The sequence below is a fragment of the Lycium ferocissimum genome, chromosome 4 (genome assembly GCF_029784015.1).
Source record: "Lycium ferocissimum isolate CSIRO_LF1 chromosome 4, AGI_CSIRO_Lferr_CH_V1, whole genome shotgun sequence".
Taxonomy (NCBI): domain Eukaryota; kingdom Viridiplantae; phylum Streptophyta; class Magnoliopsida; order Solanales; family Solanaceae; genus Lycium; species Lycium ferocissimum.
The window spans coordinates 46,015,925-46,043,077 of NC_081345.1; the positions used below are offsets into that span (position 1 = coordinate 46,015,925).

General features: G+C 34.4%; 3 protein-coding genes across 7 annotated transcripts; 1 reads left to right on the forward strand and 2 right to left on the reverse strand.

Moving 5' to 3' along the window:
• Positions 1 to 4,233: 4,233 nt before the first annotated feature.
• Positions 4,234 to 8,489, forward strand: LOC132053302 (uncharacterized). Of its 2 annotated transcripts, XM_059445266.1 has the most exons (5): positions 4,234 to 4,457; positions 6,299 to 6,498; positions 7,114 to 7,589; positions 8,179 to 8,225; positions 8,313 to 8,489. In XM_059445266.1, exons 1-4 carry the CDS (start codon positions 4,298 to 4,300, stop codon positions 8,216 to 8,218), a joined length of 876 nt encoding a protein of 291 aa, XP_059301249.1. In that variant the 5' UTR covers positions 4,234 to 4,297; the 3' UTR covers positions 8,219 to 8,225; positions 8,313 to 8,489. The 2 variants fall into 2 exon arrangements, with proteins under 2 accessions (XP_059301249.1, XP_059301248.1); XM_059445265.1 differs by having other exon boundaries at positions 4,235 to 4,457; positions 8,179 to 8,489.
• Positions 8,490 to 10,169: 1,680 nt separating this feature from the next.
• On the reverse strand, positions 10,170 to 20,963 carry LOC132053304 (uncharacterized). The gene is made up of 9 exons (XM_059445268.1): positions 20,783 to 20,963; positions 18,148 to 18,383; positions 17,266 to 17,686; positions 15,388 to 15,576; positions 14,928 to 15,019; positions 13,713 to 13,772; positions 13,541 to 13,610; positions 12,238 to 12,441; positions 10,170 to 10,820 (listed from the first exon to the last, which is right to left on the reverse strand). The coding sequence occupies exons 2-9, from the start codon at positions 18,342 to 18,344 to the stop codon at positions 10,434 to 10,436; spliced, it is 1,620 nt and encodes a 539-aa protein (XP_059301251.1). The 5' UTR covers positions 18,345 to 18,383; positions 20,783 to 20,963; the 3' UTR covers positions 10,170 to 10,433.
• Positions 20,964 to 22,606: 1,643 nt separating this feature from the next.
• Positions 22,607 to 25,741, reverse strand: LOC132054780 (major pollen allergen Ole e 10-like). Of its 4 annotated transcripts, none has more exons than XM_059446749.1 (5): positions 25,590 to 25,740; positions 24,627 to 24,886; positions 23,869 to 24,058; positions 23,029 to 23,059; positions 22,607 to 22,939 (listed from the first exon to the last, which is right to left on the reverse strand). In XM_059446749.1, the coding sequence occupies exons 1-5, from the start codon at positions 25,678 to 25,680 to the stop codon at positions 22,783 to 22,785; spliced, it is 729 nt and encodes a 242-aa protein (XP_059302732.1). In that variant the 5' UTR covers positions 25,681 to 25,740; the 3' UTR covers positions 22,607 to 22,782. The 4 variants fall into 4 exon arrangements, with proteins under 4 accessions (XP_059302732.1, XP_059302735.1, XP_059302733.1 ...); XM_059446752.1 differs by lacking the exon at positions 25,590 to 25,740 and adding an exon at positions 25,522 to 25,589; XM_059446750.1 differs by lacking the exon at positions 25,590 to 25,740 and adding an exon at positions 24,993 to 25,370.
• Positions 25,742 to 27,153: the final 1,412 nt, after the last annotated feature.

Consider the following 27,153-nt stretch of genomic DNA (forward strand, 5'->3'; position numbering starts at 1 on the left):
TGATAGTAAAAACTACTACTACTACTACTAATAATAATAATAATAATAATAATAATAATGTACCTGACCGTGCACATAAACAAATAATACCCCCTTTGATTTGATTCCCTTTAACAAAATAACTGACAAATCTTCCTAATTTAAAGATTTTAAGCATTTTTAGAACTGCTAAACAACTTGATCTTAGCAACAAAAAAAAATGGAATACAGAAAATAAGCCAATGTAGATTTGCCACAGCACTTCCCTAATTACTGCAACAAAATTAATATATATAGTACTACATAAAAGACTATATATATATATATATAAAGACACATGAAAAAAAAATCTAATCATACAAAGACTAAAATAAAACATACATAAAAGGAAGAAAAAAAAAAAACAGAATCAGCTCTTATGGTGGAGTAGCAACATTTTGACACCCAACTATGGTTCGCATTTAGGAAGTCAAAAGAGCTTCTGTCTTTAAATATATTATAGCTTTTAGAAAAAAATAAATACTTTTGAGTAATAGTACGTGGAAGTTGTTTTCTAGAAGCTGAAAGAAGTAGCTAGCATTTCCCTATAAGCACATTTCGAAACTTGGTCAAGCACAAATTATAGTTCTACATTCGCAAAAGTGTTTCAAATCGATCGATTAGCCAAACACGAACTACGATTCTACAAAGAATTTTTTTTATTTAGAATAAAAATATTTCGGACAAAAAACACTTTTTAAAATAAGCAGATTCTGCAAGTTTGACCGAAGATTCTATTGATGTTTTGGGGTTATGTATTGTCGGGCCTACACTCATGCCGGCAAGCACCCATTGTGTTATACACAATGGGTGTTTGGTCAAGCACTTAGAAAAAAAATACGTATTTTTAAGTAGTTAGAAAATTTTTTTTCGTGAAAATTCTAAAATAATAGATTTTCTCCACAAGCGCTATATTATTTTTGTATTGGAAAGTTGTAGTGACATACAAATGTATTAACTTAGCACCTAATCTCGGCTTGTGACTGGGGGAGTATATTTCATTTTATTAGAGGAAATTTTTATGTAATCCAACTCGGTCGTTGTGAAAATACAGAGTAGACAAGAAAATGATACTGAATTCCGCTTTTTCTGCATTTGTTCAATAGAGAAATCCAAAGAAAATGTTACATTCCATTGCTTCTCCTACTAATAAAAATTAAAACACGGAGAACCTTAGAGAACAACTTGACCATCTTCACAAAGAAGCACAATGCACAAGAAACAATTTGGAGCGTAGGCTATTAAATATGGGGGCCCAGCATTGGGTGAGATGTGTCTTGCACTAATACTTTGTAAAGAAATGAATGTTGAGCCTAACTTAACTCGAAAATAAATTAATTAAATAAAAAACTAAGGTAAAAAGCTTCTATTATAAGTAAAAGCTAGTTTTGGTAATTCTTTCACAAGTCCACTAATTGCAGGCAATATATAAATCTTAAAATGAGATAGCAGCTCGTCACCTACCCATTTATCTCCTTTGCATAGACCTAAGTCTAGTGAGAGCTCTTCAAAAAGATCATCCATATTATAGGTAAGCCTGATGGCTTCTTCGAGCCAACTATCCCAGGATTTCTTGAGTATGTTGGTAGAAAAGGTTACATAACCAAGTTCTACGATATCAACCATTGCCTAGATCTAAGGATCATCCTTTCTAACTTTTGGAGCTCAGCATCTACACCCAAAAATTCTGCCTCATTCGCTGCAAGCGCCGTGAAATTGCAAGTAAAATTGAAAGAGAAACAGAAGCAAAGCTAGCACGGAGGTCTTTATCCATGGATGTAAAGTTCTTAGTTATATGTCCACAATAATCATCGTCAATAAAAATGGCTAGGACTCCTTTATCTATATATTTGAACAGTCCTCCAGAAAAATCTTCCAATGGGGCGACCGCCTAAGTGGACTCCTGATATGGATGCTGCCCTCGAAAGGGGTGTCAAAAAGTATACAAAGAAGGGCATCGTCCATTGGAAAGAAATGCGTAATGATAAAGACTTAGCTGACAATTGGCTGCCTGAGTGGACCGGAGACAACTTGAAAGACAGATACAAGAGAAAGGGGAAAGAACCCATAGATCTGAATATTCCTGCACCTCCGCCTGCTCCTCTTGTGAGTATTCCTGCACCTCCACCTGTTCCTCCTGTGAGTATTCCTGCACCTCCACCTCCTCCTGTGGGTATTCTTGCACCTGCTGCTGCCACTCCCTGGCCTCCGCTGCCATCTCTTGATCCCAAGAGAAGTGAAACTCTTGCACTCAAAGTTCAGCGATTGCCTGTGGAATCTAAAGAAGACATTTTTGCTGGGATTGGTGCCAGCGCCAAGAGTGCGGTCTTCTGGTGACGTGCTCAAAATGGTTAAAAAAGTTCTCAATGAGTCCCAGGCCAGCTTCAGAGTTTTTGAGGAGTTCTCCAAACAAAACCTTCATGAAGAAGTAATTAGTGACTGAACAGTAGGGAGTCTTTTATGTTCGGTGGATTCTCTTTTAGTATTGATACAAATTCTACTTTGAAAATGCCGTTTTCATTTTTCAAGGTAATATCTTTGCGAAATATATATATATATATATTTGAACCATCTTTAACCTTTATCAATATATCCTGAAAAGAGTTTGAACCATGTTTAACCGTTGATATGTATGGTGCAACCTTCGGACATTTTCCTTTGCTACGCTACTACACCAAACATCTATTAGTAATATTTATTTATAGTGAAAAAATAATTCAAGTTAATGAGATGGCAGGAATATGTTTACATATACTATCGTGGATTTTTTTGTTAAAAATACTAGGTGCTAATATGAAGATTTCAATAGTTTAATTTAAGGCCTTAAAATATTAGGAAAAGTTCTATTAGAGGTTCAGAAATTTAAAATTTAAAATTTAAAACTTGGAACTAAATATTCGATCATATTTATTTACACTTAATGGATATATATAAATCTAAATTATCTAAATGTCAGTGTATTATGTACATTCTTTAAAACTTTTACAACAATTTATTATGAGCTAAGGGTCTATCATAAACAACCTCTCAACCTTACAAATGCGGCGGTAAGATTTGCATACATCCTCACTCTCCTCAGACTCTACTTGTGAGGTTACACTTGGTACGTTGTTGTTTTTTACGGCCATTTATTAGCTCTTAAAAAGATTTGAATCATTTAGATCTTTGCATATAGCTTTTGAGCAAGTTTCACTTTACTCTCTTAACCTCTAATGGTTGGGGAAAAAATACACCACCAGCTTTTGAACGAGACCGATAATTCCCTGAACAACATTTTTTTAGATTATCTTTTTGATATTGTAGAAGTAAGAAATCAAGATTTCAGATCATGCACAGACCTTTAGAACAAGTTCCACTTTACCCTCTGAACCTTCAAGGCTCGTTTGGTTGGGAACAAGTTATTCCGAAATTATTATTCTACCCTCAATGTGGGATAAAAATAATGCTACAATCTCTGAATAATTAATCTCGAGATTGGTTATTACACGATTTTATTCCAACCAATCATGAAATAAACTCATCCCAAACCTAATCTCCTAATTAATTATCCCTTCTCCCTCGTACCAAACGAGCACTTATTGATTGAAAAAATAGTAACCCCTTTAACAATATTTTTTAGATTATTTGTTGATATTGGAGAAGCAAGATTTGGAATTTCAACTGAGAAATAATATTTTTATAAAAAATAACTGGCGTTGAGAGGGGTTGTTCGGCCTGAAGCTCCATTTCAACCAAAAAAAGTACTACTCCTTTTGTTCTAGTTTATGTAGCACCATTTGACTAGATACAAAATTTAAGAAAAAAGAAAGATTTTTAAAATTTGTGATTCAAAAAAAATTTAAATATTTGTGTAACTTGTAAATCATCTGATTAAATTAAATTATTTCTAAATATAGAAATGTGACATTATATTTAAACTATGGGATGACAACCAAAGAAGCATTTGATCCCGTTAGATATTATGAAGCACGAGAATGGAACTTTGTTAGCCATGAATTAGAAAAAAAAAGAGAAATGCCGCGTTTTAAAACGTCCTTTGAAATTGAGACTCATACATCTCCTAATATTGAATCAAGCAAGATACTAATTTTTTAACTTGATTAAATATGAGATGGAATTGTATTAACCAGGTAGGAATGTAGGATAAACAAAAAAAGATGGCAAGGATAAAATTGGTATTATATTCCATAGTTGAGAGTATTTTTTTCCCTTTAATTTTAGAACAAGAAAATTCTATTATAAGAAAATTCTGTATTCTAACAATAGAGAAGAGAAGAAAATGATACTGAATTCTGCTTTTTCTGTGTTTGTTCAATGGAAAAATCCAAAGAAAATGGTACATTTTGCTACTTCTGCTACTAATAATTTAAACAACACAGAGAAGCTTAGAGAACAATTAGACCATCTTCACAAAGAAGCACAAAGCACAAGAAACAAAGGTAATAATATAAATGGTTTTTTTTTCTGCTTTATTTATGATAAGTTCATGTAAATTTATATACTGTATTTGTTGTTGTTTTAATAAGTTTATCATGGGTCTTTTTGGATTTGGCTTTATTTGAGGATTTATGCAAAAAATTACTTATTTGAGGATTTATATGTGAGATTTCTTGAACATGGTGTACATGATGTTGTAAAGTTTGTACCTTTGATTGGTTTCTCCTTTTTGTGTTTGACCATCTTCAGAAAGCACAAGAAACAAAGGTAATTATATAAATGTTTTTTTTTTTTACCCCTTCATTTTTAATAATAAATTCATTAAAATTTATATACTGTATTTGTTGTTGTTTTTATAAGTTTATCAAGGGAGTACAAGATGTTGCAAAGTTTGTGCCTTTGATTGATTTATCCTTTATTGGGTTTCAAATTTAGTGGTGGGTTCTGTTTAAATTGACTTATATTTCCATATAGAAGCACAAAGCAGAAAAAACAAAGGTATTTATATGAATGGGTTTTTTTTTTCTTCTTCTTTATTTATGATAAGTTCATGTAAATTAATGTTTTTTTTGTTGTTGTTTTGATAAGTTTATCAATGGAGTTAGTTGGATTGACTAAGTAAATCTCTGAACTTTTCATGGGTCTGTTTGGATTTGGCTTTATGTACAAGAATTACTTATTTGAGGATTTATATGTCAGATTTTGCGAACTTGGTGTACAAGATGTTGCAAAGTTTGTATCTTTGATTGATTTCTCCTTTATTGGGTGTTAAGTTTAGTGGTGGGTTCTGTTTGAATTTGGCTTTATGTTTTGTAAATTACTTATCTGAGGATTTATGTGTTATATTTTGCGAACTTGGTGTAAAAGATGTTGCCAAGTTCGTATTCATTGGGTGTCAAATTTAGCGGTGGGTTCTGTTTGAATTTGCCTTTATGTGTTGCAATTTATTTATTTGACGATTTATTTGTGAGATTTTGTGAACTTGCTTATAAGATGTTGCAAAGTTTGTACCTTCGATTGATTTCTCCTTTATTGGGTGCCAAATTTAGTGGTTTTCTGTTTGAATTTGGCTTTATGTTTTGCAAATTACTTATCTGAGGATTTACATGTGAGATTTTACCATGTTGTGTAAGATGTTGCAAAGGCTTGATGGATATCTCCTTTATTGGGTGTCAAATTTAGTATATTAGTGTTCGTTTTGAATTTTGATAAGTTGATTGATGGAGTTAGTTGGCTTGATCAAGCAAATCTCTGCCCTTTTAATGGTTCTATTTGGATTTGGCTTATGCAAAATTGCTTATTTGAGGATTTATATGTGTGGTTTCGCGAACTTGATGTATAAGGTGCTGCAAAATTTCTACCTTCGAATGATTTCTCTTTTATTGGGTGTCAAATTTTGTGGTGGGTTCTGTTTCAATTTGGCTTTAGGTTTAGCAAATTACTTATCTGAGGATTTACATGTGAGATTTTACAAGCATTGCTGTGTAAGATGTTGCAAAAGTTTGTACCTTTGATTGATTTCTCTTGTTTATTTGTCAAATTTAGTGGCAGATTCTGTTTGAATTTGCCTTTATGTTTTGCTAATTACTTGTATGAGGATTTACACGTGAAATTTTACAAGCCTGTTATGTAAGATGTTACAAAGTTTGTAACTGTTATGTTTCTTATTATTTCACATGAAAAAATTTGAAAAACTATATTACAACTTCGTCTTGGATCACTTTTATCCAATATTGTTTTTATCTGTTTCTGTTTCCTTGGTTATTTACTCATTGGTTCTATGGACAGCATAATATTTATTGAACATTTTGAATTCTTACTGATCAGAATCCTGGCTGTTCAGCGAATAATGCAAGATCGAGGCTACTTCGATTGTCTGAAGCAGCAGAGAAATTTCGGCGACAGGCAGCCATTAATGTTCGAACTGGAAAGGAAAATGACGCCAGGGAGCTACTTTTTCAAAAGAAGAAGATAATGCAAGCCATGGAGAAGTCAAAGAGTCGCATTGAATTGCTTGATGAACTTGCAGCAAAGCTTAATGAGGTATACTTGACTATCTTTTAGTTTTCTCCTTTGGGTAGTTGCTTTCCTTCAGCTGAGGAAGTTTATATGATATCCAAGATCTAAAATCATTATGAAACTTAACAAAACTAAATTACTTCAATCACCACACTTCATGGATTCAAATTCCTGCTCAACATGGTGCCTTACTACCTTTTGTTTGTTCTACCATGTCTGATTAAAAATTTAAAACAGAATCAGTGCCGTGTTTATTTTGAACGAAAACAGGATCTGTAAAATCTTAACTCAATTCTGCTCTTCTCTCTTTAGTAATGTGGATGAAGCCTAAAATTGAAAAACTAGAGTACACAAGTAAATCTAGCTTAGTGATTTGACCTGCTTTTTGATCTTTAATGGAGTCGCTTGTGTAGAGAAAGGTGAACTACTTGAGACAGTCATGTGAAATGCAGCGAGTCTATGTTTAGTGAGTTGAGTGTTATTCCAGAGGATAAATCAAGTTTCAAAAGGATGAATAGGTTTTCAATTAAAAAGTTCAGTTGAAAGAGCTACTCCCACTAATCATGGAACAAAATTTCTGTCAAAGCTACTCAAATATATAATTTTCTTCTCCCTTTTCATGACGTCATCTATTTTCAGGCGATATCTATGAGGGAGAAGCAGTTGATTGGAAATGTCGCTTTAGACCTTGAGATTACTACAGATGATGCTCCAAGTCCCGTTCGAATCGTATCTCCGAAGGATGAAAATCCAGATAATTCAGATGAAAATGAAGACTTTAACCAGGAAACTATAAAATTAGATGATAGCCAAGAATCGCAAGCTCCCAATGATGGTAATGCTAACCTTGTAACTGATGATGAATTGAAAAATCTTGAGGCATCAACAAGTGGGAACATGTCCAAGGAAGCCGACAGGATCAATAGTTTAAAGGGGGTATCTTCATATGAGGAGTTTTTGGAACATATAGACCAACAACTTAGAGACATTGAAGTAGAACTTGTCACCTTTTTGAGATTTTCATCCTTAATACTTGAAAGCAAAGAGAAACTAGAAAACTCAAAGGTACAGCAAGCACTGGACGTTCTTGAGGGTGTTCATCAGCTTAGAGGGAGGTAATGTATAAGCAAATCCAGAAGCAAGTGCGCTTTTACTTCTCATTGCCACACTTTTTGGGTGATTTTATGTAGGGGTGTCAAATGGGCAGGTAGGGCTGAATATGGGCGGGTCGAAATGGGCTGAGTTAATAAATGGGCGGGTTATTGACCTGTCCAAAAGTTACTCAGGCTGAAATGGGCTAAAAGGTGGGTCATAACCCTACCTGCCCAATTCTTACTACGTTTTAATTTCTTTGTTTGCTCTTTTATAATTTCTTTGTTTCCTACCCTCCCCAACCCCCCCTTGTGGGACCACACTGGGTTTGTTGTTGTTGTTGCTGCTCTTTTATAATTTTTTAGCACCTAATAAAACTTTTTGTGTTCTTTATGATGGCTATAGATAACATATCAAATAAAAGTTGTCTTTTTGAAAATATTTGACAAGATTTCTCATGGGTCAATTTGGGCTACATATCATCCCAACTTTTTAATCGGCTGAAATGGGCTGAAATGGGCGGGGCAGCCCAAAATTGGGCGTGTTGGCTAATTTTGCCACCCCTAGTTGTGTAGAAACTTGTCTGATACAAATGTGAACTTCTTTTTGCAGAATCGAAAGCATAGTGCAGAAAAAAGCAGGTGTACATTGAAGGATATTTGCACTGTATGCAATTCGTGGCATTTTTTTGTGGTTCCTGTTTGTGGTGGGACTTTGCCTCTAAAGCGCTCTCTCAAAGAACCAAATTGCTGTAAGATAACAAGATTGCTTTGTGAATAACAGGAGATTACAACAGCCTTCTTTCACTGATGGATAGTTTATCATGTTCATTTGTAATATATTTCTGCACTGTACCAACTCTGTCAAATTTCTCTTTTCCAATTGTACATTCAAGCAATTATATCTGAAGTATCCTTTCACTACGTGCTCTATGAGGTGGTTCAAATTTGTAGCTGGATTTTTACAAAGTTGCAGTCTTTGATTCTTGAATTCAATCTTTTATTGGCATTTCTTCTCCTACAAGTTAAGGCTCTCTATTTTCCGTGATGCATCTTGTCTATTACCTATTTTATAATGTCAGTTGGTTGCTGTGCTTATGTTGCCCAAACAATGTGACCCTTAATTACATTTTGAGAGGACAAAGATGAAAATCTTATGCAGAATTTATGTGGCAATTTTCTTCACTCATTTAGACAGTCCTTGCATTGTACTGCTTTTAGCTGGTTTTTAGAAAGCAGTATCCAGGAGGAGGACGTAGCGGTTTTTCTTTTTTTGAGTGTGTTCCTTTTCCTTTTGTTCCTATATAGTTTTACTATCCAAATTTTTTTCTCAATACTGCCCTTCAGATAAAGGTAGCACTACAATTCCTTTCTCCATTCTTTTGGAATGAATTATCCCAGGTTGTAAGGTCCTTCTGCAAGGATAAGATCACGATATTCTCCGGTTCTTATACCTGAGAAATCAATTTGTCATCGACCATTCATCTGAGGGGTCTGCAGGCAGTAAGTTTTCAACAATTGCTGATGTGCAAGATATCATACTGATTGCTGATTTACAGAATATCATTTTTTGTTATTTTCCTCATCTTCTTGAGCTTGGATATGATGTACATTACTTAGCACGATTGTTGTGCTCTGAGGACACTACATAAAGCAAATACTCCTCCCAAACAAGTTCGGATCGGCTATATGAATCCTCATTGACCATGTTTCATCCTGTTACTGATGAAAGTTTGGTTAGTTTTTTCCTGAGAATTTGTTGGGGATAGCAAAACGTTGTTACTTGATAAACTTTATCGGTGTAGTTCATGCAGAAATCTGGTATGATTAGTTGTCTGTGAATCCACGTTCTGGATATCCATGATAAATGCACATAAAGTAGCTGAATGTGTGTCCATTACAAGTTTGCTTAAGATCCTATACAAGTTTCTTTTGTTTGTTTAAGATACTGAAGTTTCTTGTATACCCTTCACTGAATAGGGTGTGACTTATCCATCAACAAAGTGGATAAAAACCATGAAAGACCAAGGTTTAAAGTCAAAAATGTTTTGTGATTTCTTTCCATAATCAGTGAAATAGTCGACAAGCATGCAGCTCCAATGTTATCAAAGAAAAACTAATGATAGCCAAGTAACTATAAAACGCCTTTCCTCTATATTGAAAAGGCATAATCTGCATTAGTTGTAACTGATGAGACTTATCATAATATTTTTTCGATCTTGTTTCAAGCATTTGGGTCGAGTGGAAAGGGCGTTCATCGGTCACTTTCGACCCATCATTGAAACACTTTCGACCCATCATTGAAAAATAACCATTGTCCTGGAGTTCCAAATTTGACAAGTAAAACTCCAAGATATTAATCTTGTTTTAAGCAATTGCCTCGAGTAGAAGTAGCACCCACTGGCCATTTTCTGGTCCCATCTTTAAGAAATAACCGTTGTCTTGAAAGTTCAAATTTCACAACTGATGTCCTGGAGTTAAACTTGTGAAATTTGGAACTCAACAATGACTATTTTTCCAATTACACGAGCTGAAAAATAACTAGTGATTTTTCCCATTGTCTAGACTAGCAAGAACATATTTAACCAGCTCATCAGCAACATGTGAGTGAATCCGGAACCAACAAAGATTGACACCTCTTGTGAATAATTTGGTGGATTCTGTGTCTGGAACTACATCTGCTTTCTGCCTTTTGTCATATAAACAGAACAAACAGAACAACTAAGGATGTCCCTGTACATTCAACTTATGAAGCAGCAGAAGTATTCTATCCATGCAGTTAACAGTTGTGCTACTTTTCTTTTCCTTCTACCAGTTGTAACAAGATACAAAATGCAGTATGGAAGACTTGGCATCTCTATGGTTTTATCAACTAATGAAAACATATTTGTCTCCATCTGACATTATGCCTGCAGGAACAACTGGGTTCTTGGCTCCTGAACCATCCTTTCGAACCTGAGCATGCGATTCGGCCTCGTGCTGGAACATCTTGACGAGTTCTTGTAACTCTAGTTTTCTCACCTGGACCTGCTCCTCAACGAATGGTCTTTTCAGTCCAAGATAGATCAATCCTGTAGCAATTAAACCAGCTCCTAGCAAGACGAGGGCAAGAGAAAAAAAGGCAAATGCATATGGGGATCCCTCGTTTCCAGGAATTCCATCGACGTTTATCCCAAAGAGTCCGGTGATAATAGAAAGAACAAGTCCACAGCCCCCAAAAACTCCTAGATTATGTTGGACTCGAAGGCTCCGATCCTGAAGTTAAAGATTTTCGGAATAAAAGCTCAAGAGGAGTACAATGGAAGTTACTGTCAAATAAAGATGAAAACTCGAGAAAATGACAAAAATGGTCCCTTATGTTTGAAGTTAGATTTAAAATAGTCCCTTAAGTATGCACTTAATAGTTTTGGACCTTTAAATTTGTTAAAGTTAACACTTCTACTCTCTCTAAAAAATTTACCGAACTCTATCTGTTAGATTTGGCGGAACTATGAGCAAAAGAAAATTAGCAGGAACTCACATTTAGCGGGACACATTTTGTAGCTTTGCTATTTTAAATTTATTTCTATAGTGTGGTGCAACTTTTTAAAGTGTAATTTTATTTTTTTTTTATTATCTTATTAGTGTCTAGAGTAGTTTTTTGTGTTGCATTTTCTAGATTTTGATGACTTTTTTGGTATTTATAGTTTAAAAAAATTCCACTGTTCCGTCAAATCTAACAAATAGAATACAACAACATACCTAGTGTGATCCCGCAAAGTGGGGAAATGTAACAAATAGAATGCGGCAAATATTTTAGGGAGAATAAAGTGTCAGTTTTGACAAACTTAAAGGACCAAATCTGTTAAAGACATACTTATGGAACTATTTTGAACCTACCCTCAAACATAAAGGACCATTTTTGTCATTTCTCATGAAAACTCCTAATAAATGCAAGAAATGTCACACGTGTAAGCAGACCACTGTCCAATGAGCTCATTTGGCAGATTCCTGATAGGCTAAAACTTTTCTAATAGCAATGAAGAATGAGGGTAGTGTTTGTTTTAAAGGTTACAAACTTAACTTTTGAAATTTTTCGGAATAAAGCCCCAATAGAAGCACATGGAAAATTAACGCTTTCGCTTCAAAATCTTAAAACTTTAAATAGTCTCTATTTGCTTATACCAAGTCATGTTATATTCATTCCCTAGCATCAAATTTCCGAGGGAGACCTGCCAAGTGCCACCGGTTCTACTGGCTAACATATACTCCCTCCGTCTCAATTTGTTCATATGACTTTCCTATTTAGTCAGCTTGCTGAATGTCACTTTTTATATTTAGTAACTTTCTACTTCCAACATCCTACATGGCATATCTAAGAGCACAAGATTCAAAGGGCATTTAAGACTACAAAATTCAAAGGTCTTCTTTATTTTCTTAAACTTTGTGCTGAGTCGAACTAAGACAAACGAATTACAATGGACGGAGTAGATGTTTTAGTTCAAGAATATATTTACTCTTTGTCACGAATAAGATCACCTAGATGTGCTGTGGAACATTAGACTGATACCTGATATAGCTAATTACTTCATTATCAAGCGCCTTTACTAGTTAAAGATATAGACAAGGAAGTTTTTAACTTAAATCACTTATTCAGAATAGAATTTATCATATGTGAATAAACTTATGGCACCTGTAATGTCGCACGGACAGTACTCTGCATGACATCTTGAATTGTAAATAAGCGGCCACGAACCGCTTCTTGCTCTTCAATCATTTGTCTTGTACTTTTTACTATTCCTTGAAGCAAACTCCTTGCAGCATTTCCCCTAAGATGTTGGAGAAGCTCGAATACGATCTCTTCTCTTGCATGTAAAGACCATTTTACTCTTATAACCTTGCAGAAAAAGAGAGAATGCTGGTTCAACTCTGACATATAACATGCTTTTAAACACTAGCCTGAAATAGAAAAATCCTCTCAAAGATGAGAGGAAGTTTAGGGATACTCCTATATCATGCAAAAGTCAAGGGAACTAGTAGGTAAAAATTGGATGACAAATAGTGTTACTTGGATGACAAATAGTGTTATACTTTTGTTCAAAAGTTCAAATTGGTCTTCTTGTCTTTTCAGTTTTCACTATTAATCAGCATGCTTTGCATATGACCAAGGAGGAAGAGTCTCAGCTTATGATAAGCTTTCTTAGAATGTGAAATTCGAGCCTGTTTGGATTAGCTTATTGTAAATAGCTTACAAGCTTTAAGTGCTGAAACTGTTGATACGCAGTTGATGTGTTTGGTATAAAATGCTGATGAGCCGTTCTTTTGTTAGAATGACTAAAATACCCTTCAATTTTTTGTAAAAAATTATAATTTTTTTTTTTTTTTGATGAAGTAAGTGATATTAATCAAAGGCATCAAGAAGATGCAATAATTACAAGATATAGCATTTGAGCTTACAAAAAGAAGACTGGCTGGCTGTACAACAAATAACTAAGCCAGAACTAATGATCTAGTAAAATCCAAAAGTTGATCATCATTACCTACAGGGACCAATTTGGTCCAACTAAACAAATTAGCAATACACCTTGCTTTCAAAAGACCTAAATTTATTAGTACCAGTGTTAAAGAAAAGGAGGAGCGACAGACAAGGAGTGAAAAGGAAGTTAGGGTTTTGTTTTGGGAAAGATATTTTGAGAATTAGAAAAAATATTAAGGATAAAATAGTAAAATACTTGGTCAAACCAAAAGCACTAATAACTGAAAAGCCATAAGTTGGGGATGACCGGCTTATGACTTTTGGCTGATTTTGGCTTATAAGCAATTGGGGTCTACCAAACATGTAGATAAGCTAAAAAGTACTTATAAGCTTCACCAAACACCCTCTCAGTTTCTTTCCAACATTTCTCTTTTTCTCATTGGGTTTAGTGTCAACTGTAATAAGCACGGTTCTTATGCTCTGAGGGATCATTTCCTGCAACGGTGAAAACTAGAGGTACCTGTGTTGACAGCCTTCTAATCTCTTGATTCAAAATTACACTGAACAGCTGCACATCTTCATGGGTTCTCCTGTCCAACAGGGATACATTTCATAAGTTTCTAATGGATGTCATTAGCCAAACCAAAGGCAGCGGAATCTCAATTTCATCACAAAATCATAAGTCGAAAAACCTGTTCATGAACTTCAGTTCAGCTTCATCAGCTGCCCCAAAAATATACTTCCGATATAACCTAAAAAGTGTATTATACTATTAATTGAATTCACAATCATAACCCCAAGCGACATTGATCCAACGTGACAAAAATTATAGGTGAATTCAGCCGTGCACAATAAATGACAAATCAAAAGCTATCGGTATTGTATAAATTTCTATCATGCTCATGGCACATTGAGAAATTGGAAATTAACAGTCAAAGCTGCAACTTCTGACAAAGTTAAGTAACCTGAAATGTAAAGATTGGTCAAAGACTGGAACGGGGTGGAGCAGAAAGCAAAAGAATGATATTTTTACAATAGCTTAATATATCATAAAAAGAAAACAACAAAAGGAATGGTCCTGATTAGTAGTGCATTAAGGCAGTCCACCTACAATTTACACAAGTACTCGTTAAGGTTATGGTATGAACACGATTGCTCAGATGGTGGGACCTATTCCCACCAAAGCACTAAGTTCACATATTGATCAACTTCTAATTACTAAAAACAACTTAATTTCCTGATGACCTTTAGTATAATCGATACCATCTAAAGAAAGAAAAAGAGCAAGAAAATCCATCATTTCCCAAAGCAGGGGCGGATTCAGTCAAGGCCGAGGGTGTTCACCCGAACACCCTCGGCAAAAAATTACAGTGTATATTTAGGATCAATTTTATGTGTTCATGTACATATATTGACTTTTGAACACCCTGAACAAATGCAAAAATTGGTTCATTTGTTTTTTCGAACACCCTGATTGAAAATCCTGGATCCGCCACTGTCCCAAAGATGGAAAAAATCACAAGGCATGAATTGTAGGGAACATGAAGAGATGATTCTTTAATATCCAGAGGAACTTGTAATAACTGAAAGTCTAAAACATTATCAATAACATAATTCTGTGCAAAAGTCACAAAAGCAAGAGATAAAAAGTGGAAAGGAAGGAAAACAACAAATAGACCAAGAAAATAAAGAAAAATTATAATTTGTTGAGTCAACACTACATGCTTATCAGTAATTATCACCCTTTTCGAGCTGCTTCAAGCTTTTTGTTTTTTTTGTTTTTTTTGACAAGGAGGATGAATTCAAAAGATTTTGGCAAATTAAGAAATGATAAACATGGGATTTGTTTCCTAGAACATGCAGTCATAAAAGAAATGGATCGAATGAAAACAAGGGAAAACTGATACCTGTCGTCCCACCGGGCCAGGCGACAAGCTAAGAGTGCTACTACCTCATGAATTGTTCGTGGGACATTACAAGAACCCGCAGCGAGTAATTCCTACAAACACATCATTAAATTATGAGATTCTATCACTAAAAAATCCAAGCCTCAAGATTGTTATTACTCAATCGGTTTTTTTTTTTTAAATAATTATGGTGTCCGGTCTAGCTTACGCACACCTCGACTAATTTCACGGGATACCTGCTACATCCCACCAACAACAGGTACCAGGTAACTCTGTCCACCAAGGCCTAGACATGAGAAGAAATCACCTAGTGTTTTTGTCTTCGCTGGATTTGAATATGAGATCTCATGGATCTCCTCCCATTGAGAACCACACCCTTGGCTGCTTCGTATTCCTCTCTCTAGTAATGTCAAATGAAACATAGACAGTAGGATAGCTTAATACATGATCATTGACAAACCTGGACTTCTGAAATGCCGATCACATTGATGTTTGGCGCAGATCCTTTAAGATGCAATGCAGTTAACAAGAAATTCTGTGCTTGCCACGATCGTAACACAGCTGGAATATCATCTTCTGCAACATAAGGATCACCAACTGACTGCCCCAAGAGCTCAAACAGTAATCCACCAGCAACTCTAACTGGCACCTGCACTCAAAGCAACAAGAAATGAAGGTTATACAACTCAAATTTGTGGATGTAGTTTTCACACAGAAATATAACTATCATTGTAGTAGAGAGACAATTCTTTAATGTTATGTCCTTCGATGATTTGTCACAAAGGAAATATTCATTATCCTAAGATGATCCGTGATGCAGAATGATCTATGATGCTCTGCAGAGGAAGTGTTTTTTTAGGCCACCAGAGTTTTCAGGGCCAAAGTTAGACCTCAACTAAGAGCATGCATAAAAGTTAGAACAACTGTTTAGAAAAAGCAAATGCAGTCTCTCATAGTTTGACTTTTCCTCCTTTTTCCTTCATATTTTTGTTCAAACTACAGTCTATTTGTGTCTCTGGTGTTCTTATCAGAGTTCACAAAATAAAATTGAGAAGCATCAAAGAAAATCATGCAGTCCCTGGACACAGCACAAAATACTTTTGTGGAACATGCTATATAAGTCGATCAAGCCATTGGCACTAATAGCTTGTTTGGCCAAGCTTCTCCAAGGCTAAAAATGCGCGTTTTTTTTTTTTCCCTCAAAGTTGAGGTGGCCAAGCTTTTAGCTGAAGAAAACGTAAGTAGAAGCAGAAGCTCTTTTTGGGAAGCTGAAAAAGTACTTCTCCCCAAAAGTACTTTTTTGAAAAACACTGTTGAGAAAATACACTTAGAAGCACTTTTTAAAAGCTTGGCCAAACATTAATTCTTGCTCAAAAGTGATTTTCAAATTGATTAGCCAAATACAAACTGCTTCTCACCAAAAGTACTTTTTTGAAAAGAACTTTTCAAAATAAGCCAATTTTAGAAGCTTGGCAACAGACTATAAATGATGTTCTTGCGAGAGAAGTAACAACTACGTAACGCAGGTCAAACTGCGGAGAGAAAACAGTTTAAAAGATCAAATGACCGATCATCAAGTTAACAGACAAACTACAACCTCAATGGTTTTCTGTCAAAATCGGTTTTGCAGAAACTTAAGCATGCTATTTAGCAAGAAAGTTCAACTTACTGTCTGTACTCATTCCTCCCCTTATCTCCTTTTTGCAATCACAGGAAGACCTATTATCTAAATGGAATATGTCAGACCAACCAACGAAGTCCAGTAACATTGGGCTTGTGTTAGCATCTTTTGCTGCTTCTATTAAGCAACTTCTAGAAGGCATAGAAGTAAGTAGCTGGTGAGGCAAATAATTTATAACATAAAACACGATTACTTGCATGTCTTTACCGAAGCTTTTCACAATTACCAAGAGTCAACCATCCTTTAGGTCATTTACAGGAACAATAGCCTATTCTTAGATCCTTATAAACTTGCACATCCTAAAAACTAAAAGAAAGGAAAAGTACCACAATAACCTGGTAGGTTATGCAATAGGTTAGTAGGTTTAGTCTTCCCAAAGTTGTTAAAGCAGTAAGGAATTGCTCGTGTCTTATAATCCCTCTGTTCCAATTTATGTAACACTCTTCCCTTTTTAGTCAGTCCCAAAAAAATGACACCTTTCTATATTTAGTAGTAGCTTTAAACTTCTCGTTTTACCAATAAGATTATTTATAGCCACACATATATCTATTGCTTACGTTAGACCACATGTTTCAAAAGTCATCCTCTCATTCTTAAACTCCGTGCCCGGTCAACACCTTCACATATATTGGGATGGAGGGAGTAGAAGAGAAGTACCTCATAGAGAAGGTGCTTCATACGTTCACTGATCAGCTTGCTTTCATCTCGCAAGGCAATACTTATGGCGGGATGTAGCCACTGAGCATTGTTCAACCATGCGTTAACGGAAGGGTGACCTGCAGCTACATGACACCACCAAGTTGGTCCCACCGCACGTTGCCAGTATGGAGCTGCAACACCTGCTACAGTGACATCATCATCTTCCTCATCCATAAAATCAACAGGCTGAGACGCCCAACCACTATCGATATGCACTGTCTGAAGGAGCTCAGATATTCTAGCCCAGCCTATCGGTATCCAGTAATTACCAGGAGACCTTTCTGTTGTACAATAAGGTTCTTCTATAAAGAGATCCTTGTCAACATCTTGGGGTGAGAAATTACTCTCATATTTAGATAATGGTGGTTTTTTAGGTGCCCTGGCAGTAGAGATATCATAATTAGCCCATGAAAACATGACCTGCGCAACCCGCCCAAATTTGGGCTGGTCATTGACCCGCTAACTCAACCCATTTCGGCCCATCAAAAAAATGAGTTGATATGTCTAATGTCGTCCAAATTGACCGAAGTGAAATCTTGTCAAAATATTTTCAAAAAGTCATTTTTTTTTTGTTTAATATGTCATATATAGCTGTAATAAAGAAAAAAAAAGATTTATTAAGTACTAGAAGATTATAAAAGAACACATAAATTAAAACTTTATACAAGAACATATAAATTAAAACTTAGTAAGAATTGGATGGATTTGGTTATGACCCGCTTTTTAGCCCATTTCATCCCAAGTAACTTTTGGGCAGGTCAACAACCCACCCATTTATTAGTCGGCCCATTTTGACCCGCCCAAAAAATTCAGCCCAACCTGCCCATTTGACATCCCTACCTGGCAGCATAACGTTCAGTCAATCTCGAGCCATTTGTCTTTCGTTGGCCACGGACAAATTCAAAGGCACAAAGAAGGCCATCTGTCCATAGCTCACTACCCAGCATGACATCTCTGGACAGTTGCTGTTTATGATTCTCTCGATTCTTCTTCATACCATTGTTCGTTTCTGCACTCTCATGAGTTACACTACTCATGTTGCTTTCCTTTTTCCTGTTTCGACTTAGCCACCATTCCTGAAATAATCAGCCATTGATGGACCAAGTTTGTTGAAAAGGTTACAAGATGAAGGAAGACAACAAAAAAAAAAGAATCTCAAAAAAGTAGTATTATATGAAGGTATTTGAGCTGGCGACATTTAAGAAATAAAGGAAGATTTTTGAAGCTTGTGGTCTAAAACAAAGTACAGAAATATGTGTGGCTAGAAATCATTTCACTAAAGGTAAAAAGGTAATTTTAAAGTTGAATTTTTTCTAAATATAGAAAGGTCTCATTCTTTTTGGGACTAACTAAAAAGGAAAGAGTTCATACAAATTGGGACTGAGGGAGTAACATTTTGCCAAGATCAGGTCAGATCTGTATTATACTCTCATCAAACCATTCAACAAATAACTTGGGCCGTTGTCTAATCGTTTCGAGCAAAAACGAAGGTTGTACTATTATGTCAAAAAATTAAAGGTCTATAGCAGTACCGAAGGAACATCGAAGCCCATGTGTAACACTTGGAAAGTATACTGGTGCATTTAACATCTAAATTTACAATCTTAGTAGATATGTTTTACAAGGAAACAATGAAAACATAGGATAGAAAAAAAGGGTTGTGTTGGGTAATGACCATAACGTCTCTATGAAGAAGTCATTTTCTGGTGTTTGATTTCTTAAAGAAAAAGCCATTTATGATGTTTGAGGAAGTTATGTTCCTTCAGATGTACATTTCTTACTTCATATCACTTCCTCCAACCAATACATATTATCAATCACTAACACTCAAAGAGTTCATCAAAACACTAACCAATTTGCTGAAAATTATTATCTATATTGACCACTCCAACAACAAATAAGTGAGAACACCACCTATTTTCCCCGAAAAAGGAAAAAAATTTCATGGAAAACAATTGCAGTCATGCTAACCGCCTAAGTACACGGCTAAGGTACAGGGTCTTTTCGGAACCAAAAAGGAAAATTCTTTCACATCATCAATCTTTAACACTCAAAGAGTTCATCAAAGCACTACCCAATTTGCTGAAATTATTACTTATACTGTCCATTCACTAACAAATCAGTAAAAACACCACCTATTTTCCTGAAAACCATCAATTTCCTTCTTGCTAAACTCCTCACTGGATAACACCACGAAGGTACAGGGTATTGTCAGAACCAAAAAGGAAAATTCTTTCATATCATCAATCTTTTAACACTCAAAAAGTACATCAAAACACTATCCAATTTGCTGAAATTCTTATCTATAATGTCCATTCACCAAAAAATAAGTGAGAACACCGCCTATTTTCCTGAAAACCATCAATCTCCTTCATGTTAAACACCTAAGTGGAAGTAACACTGTGAAGTTATAGCGTATTGACGGAACCAAAAAAGGAAAATTCTTTCATATCATCAAATATTTAACACTCAAGAAGTTCATCAAAACACTATCCAATTTGCTGACATTATTATCTATATTGTCCATTCACCAACAAATAAGTTAAGAAAACCAGGGGTGGCTCGACTATAAGGCCAATAAAGCAATCACTTGGGGCCCCAACTTTTTTGGGGCCCCATTTTCCTTATATATATATATATAATAATATAATATTGTTGCTTCTGCCTAAAGAAGTTTTCCAAAATTAAAATTGATAAAATCTTATCTAAAATCAACAATTTCTCAAGATAGATTGAATGAATTAGCTATATTATCAATTGAGAAGGAATTGTTAGAACAAATTGATTATAAAACAGTAATCAATGACTTTGCATCTAAAAAAGTTAGTAATGTAGACTTTAAATAAAAATATATATGACGATCTTTTCTTTGAAAAAGAACAGGGCGTCTGGCTTTAGGCCCCCAATGTTGTTAAGACGGCCCTGAAGAACACCACCTATTTTCCTAAAAACCATCAATTTCCTTCATGCTAAGACCTCAGTGGAAGTACCACAGTGAAAGTACAGGGTATTGTTTGAACCAAAAAGAGAAATTCTTTCATATCATCAAATCTTTACAACAACAACAACATACCCGAAATAAATCCCACAAGTGCAGGGAGGGTAAAATGTACGCAGACCTTACCTCCATCTCGGAAGATAAAGAGGCTGTTTCCGGAAGACCCTCGGCTCAAGACATATCATCAAATCTTTAACAATCAAAAAGTTCATCAAAAACACTAAACCAATTTGCTGAAAATTATTATCTTAATTATCCATTCACTAACAAATAAGTGAAAACACCACATATTTTCCTTTCAAAAAAAAAAAGGGGGGCAAAAAAACAATTCCTCTGAGTCTAAATACCTCAGTGGGATTAAAAAAAAATTTAAAAAAAAAAAGTTTCTTTCGAATCACCCAAGTAATCAATACACATACAGTCTTCTTGAACATAACTCATTTCATTTTTAATACATAAACGTTTAGGGAAACTTACAAGTAGTAAGAGTAACAGTGAACACCAATTGGCCCCAAATGAAATTTCCAGAATTCTTAAGACCAAAGATTCAAATTGTTAGGATAAAAAATGTTTCTTGATTTCAATAAAAACCTTAAAAATATGCTTATTCTACATAGTGCAAGTGGCAAAGAATTTTTCAGTGTGCGTTAGACAAATTGCTTGATACCTAAGTATTTGGGTGCTGACATGTGGAAGTCAGTTATATATTAAACCGTTTATTTACTTAATAAATAAACTGTGTAAATCAGTAGTCAATTCAAAGTGTCTCACACTCACACTCATACTCAATTTTATTTTATGAACAAAAGACAAAAAATGGTTATGTCAGACCTCATTTATTTATTATTAATATAAAAATATCTAAATAGTATTCCCTTCGTCGCATGGAGTTTAAGAAAAAAAGAAATACCAACTTATGATCTAAAGCAAGTTATATATGTGTATGTGGTTGTAAATCATTTTATTAAGGATAAAACAAGAAGTTATAAGTTAAATTATTTTTAGATATAGAAATGTATGAGAATATTAAATTATGAAGGTTTAATCTTAATAATTCAAATTTTTATTACTAAGTGTGTTTGTTTTTAAAATTTTACAACCACTTAATATATCTGAACCGATCTAAATAATTAACATTTATAAAACAGACTAATACCCTATGAGATGTTCATTCAAGGATTTGTACAAAGATGGCAGTTCACGAGTACTCCATCTCTTTTCACCGCTAAAGGATGTCGTCAACTCATCTTCAGCCAATTTTTGTTTTAAAAAAGACGCAAAAATGCATTTAGTGGGTTTCGATCCCGCAACCTTAAGGGATTAAACCAAACGCTTAACCAGTGCTCCATTGAGTCCAATTTGAGTATGTGTTCCTTCAGTTAATATTAGTATATTTTAAGAATTATATACACAATATATCGAGTTTAGTCGGATGACTATGGTTATCAATTTTAATGCATAGATTTTAATGCATAGATTCGCCCATGTAATTACCACTACCATTAGTTATCAATATCACCCATCACAATTATTAAATGTCACCACCAACTAGCGTGATCAAGATCAACAACCAACAACCATCATTCAACAGAATCACCAATCAACACTCACAATCACCACTGCTAGTCATTATTACCACAAACTCCGCAAATTTTTTAAAGAATACTAATATAGTATTGGATTAATTTAGTATTTTATTTAAATTTTATATTTATTAATTTTTAAATAAAGACAAGTTTAATATATTCAAATCTAAGAGAATAAATAATTTTAATTATGTATAACATTCAGATCTTAATTCAGCATCTTAATATTCGGATATGTGTTTTGGATAAAATGATATGGATTTAATGCTTTTTATTTTTGGCGTAAAACTTAAGTGTCACTTAATAAAAAGTTTTCGGGTTGAGTGACTTTTAAGTGAAATAATAAAAGATAATTGATTTTTATGATAAAAAAAAGACTTTATTTACCTAGTTCTAATAGTTGAGTGGTACCACTTAACAAACTAACTTTCCAAATAATTGCATTAAGTAGAGTTTCTTGCGAGCAATACCTACAATACCAAGATTAATTGGTCAGTTTCCTCCATTTACAAATTATAGATGGAAATCCTCCTCTCCTAACAGGTAAGATTCCATTTTGGAAAAACAAAGCAACTCAACCTAATTGCCATCACTCACTAAATTATAATAAATCTTGAGCTTGTAAACTCCTATCACAAACTCTCAACATGATCATGCAGCGTGTGGCAGCTTCACAGAAAGTAACCATTGATCGATAACTCAGGAGAGACGAATCTAGCATGTAACATATAGGTTTACGTGTGAACCTAGTAATTTTTGTCCAAACTCTACATATGTAACGATAAATATTTGATAGTGAGCTTAGTTACTATATTGCATATTTACTCGATATCACTATAGAATCCATAAACTTCAAATCCTGAATCCGCCTCTGTCAAACAGAGCCTGTAGCTAGGCCAGCAGTATCACAAGGTATGTTAAGATGTGGAATATATAACTTAAAGAGCTACTTGCTGCTACTGCTGATGAGGTTGATGGTGTGATTGGTCCAGCACCAAATGTTCTTGATCTTCCTGCATTAGTTGTGTTCAAAATAGATGCACTTGTGCTGCAATCAGTCACATAAATTAGTCAAGTTTTCTACTTCTAACAGGGTTAAGTTAAAAAAAGATACTAACACTGGAGTTGTTAGTTCACCTTGTTGATGGATATTGGCATGATCCACTACCTGCAGACATATAAGCATTTAATAACATGTCATCAACTACATACGAAGGTTAATTTCACGTATGGTTCACGGAACTTTATCCACTATAACAGTAAAGTCACAAAGCTTTCTTTTATCACATCAAAATAACTGAACTGTGTGAACTGCTCAGAAAGAAAAAAACCGGAAGATCAAATTTTCGGCTGGGGTTTGACAAGTCACTCGCTATTTTAGTGCTTTGTCACTCTATAAATTCCACGATAGAAAATGTGATAAATCATCAACTAAAGTAGATGCACTTTCCCCGGCTTAAAGGACGGAACTCCGGCAAGAAATCTATTGAAGAATTGGTGCTGAGTTAGCCGAAAATCAAAGTTTATCCGGTCTACTAAGCGAGGCTGCTAAAGAAGAGCTTGTTCCGGTTTCGAACACGAGAATTAGAAAAGGAATAACAGTTTTTTTTCCTATAGTTTATCCTATAGGATCTAGTAACAAGAAGATTTAATCAGAAATATCGACAAATTCCTCATTTTATAAAACAAAACACAACTAAGAAAATCCACAATGCAACAAGAAAATAGAAGAAATATGGATAACAGTATAAAAGTCCTTCATTCTAGAAAATTTGCAAATCCATCATACTGTAATTGGAGATACAAAATGTGGGATATATGTCAATCTTAGCAAGTCAGATATAGTTCAGTTATTTTAATATGACCGAAAAATAGTTGTGTAACTTTACTGTTATGGCGGATAAAGTTTAGTGACAATAGGTGTAATTCACCCCGGACATATTACATGAAACATGACTAATAACAAATGCAGTTTACTTGGGTTAGTGTTGGTAGTAATAGCAGAGCCCGCAAAATTGCAGCTATTTGGAATTGGGTTTTTCTGGTAATAGTTGTTGAATGCATACGAAGCGTGATCGCGAAGAGTGTTCGGGTTGTAGCAGCTGCCATGTGGCTGAATCGCCGAGCAATCAGCGCCACCATTGCCACAAGCATAGTCCAAAGCAACCTGCAGCAGATGCGAATTCAAAATTTAAAGTCAGTATATAACGTTTTTTATATATGTGCCATTTTTTTTTAACTCACGCACACATATATAGAGTCCGGGCTAGACGCCAGGTATTCCTTTGAACTTGTTGCATCTAGGGGTGTTTACTGGAAACTGAAAAACTAAACCAACTCGAAAATTGAATCTAACCAGGAATAATTGTTATTTTTCTTGTTTGATTTGGTTTTGATTTTTTAATTTTGATTTGGTTTTGGTTTTGGTTTTAAGTAAAAAATAACAATTAAAAAAAAGGAACCAAACTTGACTATATAAATAGCACTTTACGAATTATACACATATATGTGTAATTTTCATATAAATTTTTTATGGTACATATTAGTCTCTTGCACTCTCATCACATATTAAAATAAACGACCAAAAAAAAAAAGCAATAAAAAGTCGACGCAATTGGTTTGATCTGGTTCTAATATAATGGAAAAACTGACTTAATTGACTTAATTTTGAAAAGACCGACTCAAACCGAACCGTGAACACCCTTCATTGCATCTAGTCTAGATCCGCAACTGACCTGCAGGGAGGTTTGTGAAGCAGCTCGGCTAGCAACACACCAGCTCTCACCGGAAGACACTGGAGAATTGGTTATTGCTGGTGTCGAAACTGGATTAGTTGGGCCAGTGGATGTCGAATCAGGATTTGAGATAGTTGGATTCAGCACAGGGGTTGATATGGTAGGATTTCCTGTTGGTACTGTTGTTATAGGTGTTGTTATATCCTTTTGATTTACCATTTTCTGCTGCACTATGAATTCTCTTGGGGTTGCATTTAAACCTGAAAGGAGCAAATGAGCATTAAAATTCAAACTTGGGGACAAGATTTTACAACTTGAAAGAAATAAGATTCCTTTTATGTAGTGGAGTGATTTGCAATGAACAACCTATGGGATATGTTGCTCGTACTTTTCAAAAATGATGTTGGATCTATTTCAAAAAATACACTACTTTTGGAAGAACCAAGATGCACTCCTCAACATTTTTAAGACTCTCAACAACATAGTCTATGAGGATGAAGTTTCTGTTCATGTAGTTATTGTTAGGATCGAAGTTGTCAGGTATCATACGGAAGCTAACAAAGTCAGACAATGATAAAATAAGATAACAAAGACAGATATATCAAAAGAGACGTAATAATTTTACATGATTTGATTAATTGATCTACATGTGAGCAATTCAATCGTAAATACACCAACAAAATACTAAAACAAAAATTTTAACCACCAAATGTTGATGTGGAGTGGTAAGTACTCTCCATCTTTAAGTCTTTGATAGGGAGCACAAGCAAGATATAAAACACCTTTGATACGACACAAAAAAAATCAAAAAAAAAACCAAAAAAGCAAAATTTCAAAGTAAGTGAAGCAGAGGAATAAAAGAAGAATATAACAGAGAATACTGTTGTAGAAGAACCTTATGCAGCCATTATAGGAGATCCGGTATATGAAAATTAATGATAAAAGAGACAAAGTTTCATTCACCTGAACAGATAATAATACAAAGAGAAGTGAGTTGAATAAATATAAGATTGCTGAATATCCTTGTTCCAAAAATTCTAACTTTTTTCTTCATATTCTCCTTAATCAAGTACTGCACTTATTTTCATGTCAAAAAACAAGAAACCATGATGACCTTCTTGGGAAAGCAGATGATTTTGTATATATATATCCAAGAAAAGTAATACAATCTTTTCTTTTCTTTTTTATAATGGTGGTGTTCGGATTAACTTGCGCAACAAATAAAAAATTCAAATAAGGGAAAATTCAAGAAAATATTGCAATGTCACATCTGGGATTCAAACTCGTGGCATAAAGTTATTTTTTATCCTTCTTTGCCGCTATACTAAAATATTTCTTTACGTCAAAGGGATTCAATAATTATATATAACAAACAAAATTTGTTTTTAGCTTATTCACATAGTATAATTTTCTGATGAAGGTCCCAAAATCTAACCCTTTCCCGTGCGCGCATCTTAACTATTTTATCTGATATTGTCTTTGTTATTTCTCACCATTGATCTTAAGCATTGAATAACTTTATCCACCAAATCTTCACTTGAATTAGGGCTATAAGGGTAGGGAAGCAAGACAAAGAAGTATAAACTTTCTCGCATCCTATATTTACTCCAACTCAATAAAAATAATGACACATGTCTTTATATACACTTTCATTACTTAACCATAATTCAATATGATTTCATGTAAATGTGGAATATGGATAAATATTACCAGAAAAAGAGAAAGGGGAAGTGGGATAAGGAGAAGACAAGAAAGTGAAAGAGGGAATTAATTGGAATTTAAGTGTGGGGTTGTTAATTGAAGTTAGTGATAATGGTAATGATGATATGTGCATTTTTTTCTTCTCTCTTTTTGTGACACTAGCTTTTCACTGTTTCATAGGACCAAATCAAGTACCTTATGATTTGTTTAAACTAATTACTTATCTTTTGTTTCTTTTTCTTTTAAAGAGAATGATTCTTAGTGATCACAATAGGTTGCTGATTAACTTAAATAGTTAACTATGATGCATCCTCTAAACATCATCTTTATCAGGAAAAAACAGTGATGTATAAACATGAGTTAAAAAACAAATTTCTCTTTTCCTGCATCAGCCAGACCATCTTATCATACAAAGTTCATTTAATAGGAAGTAGTCGCGCAAAAATTCTTATCCAAGAGATGTGAATTTGTTAAAAAAATTACACCATTCAGATTAAAATTTTTTTTTATATATACACTATATTACTTTGTTAATCATATGTTACTTCCTTTTCTCAGATGGAACATGTAAGCCTGTTCTGTTGAACACTGGGCTATCTGATGTAACTGCTCTTGTGGGTTCTTGTTAGGACACTCAAGTCCAATTTCCACCCTACCACTTCTTGCTTTCTCACAGAAGAAACCTATTGAGGGACGGATTTACAGTTGAGATTACGAGTTTGGCAGAATTCAATAGTTTCAACCAAACCTTATATTAGTATTAACTATTAAGAACTTTACTTAATTTGTATAAAATATCTAACCATCCAGAATCAGTAAACAAAAA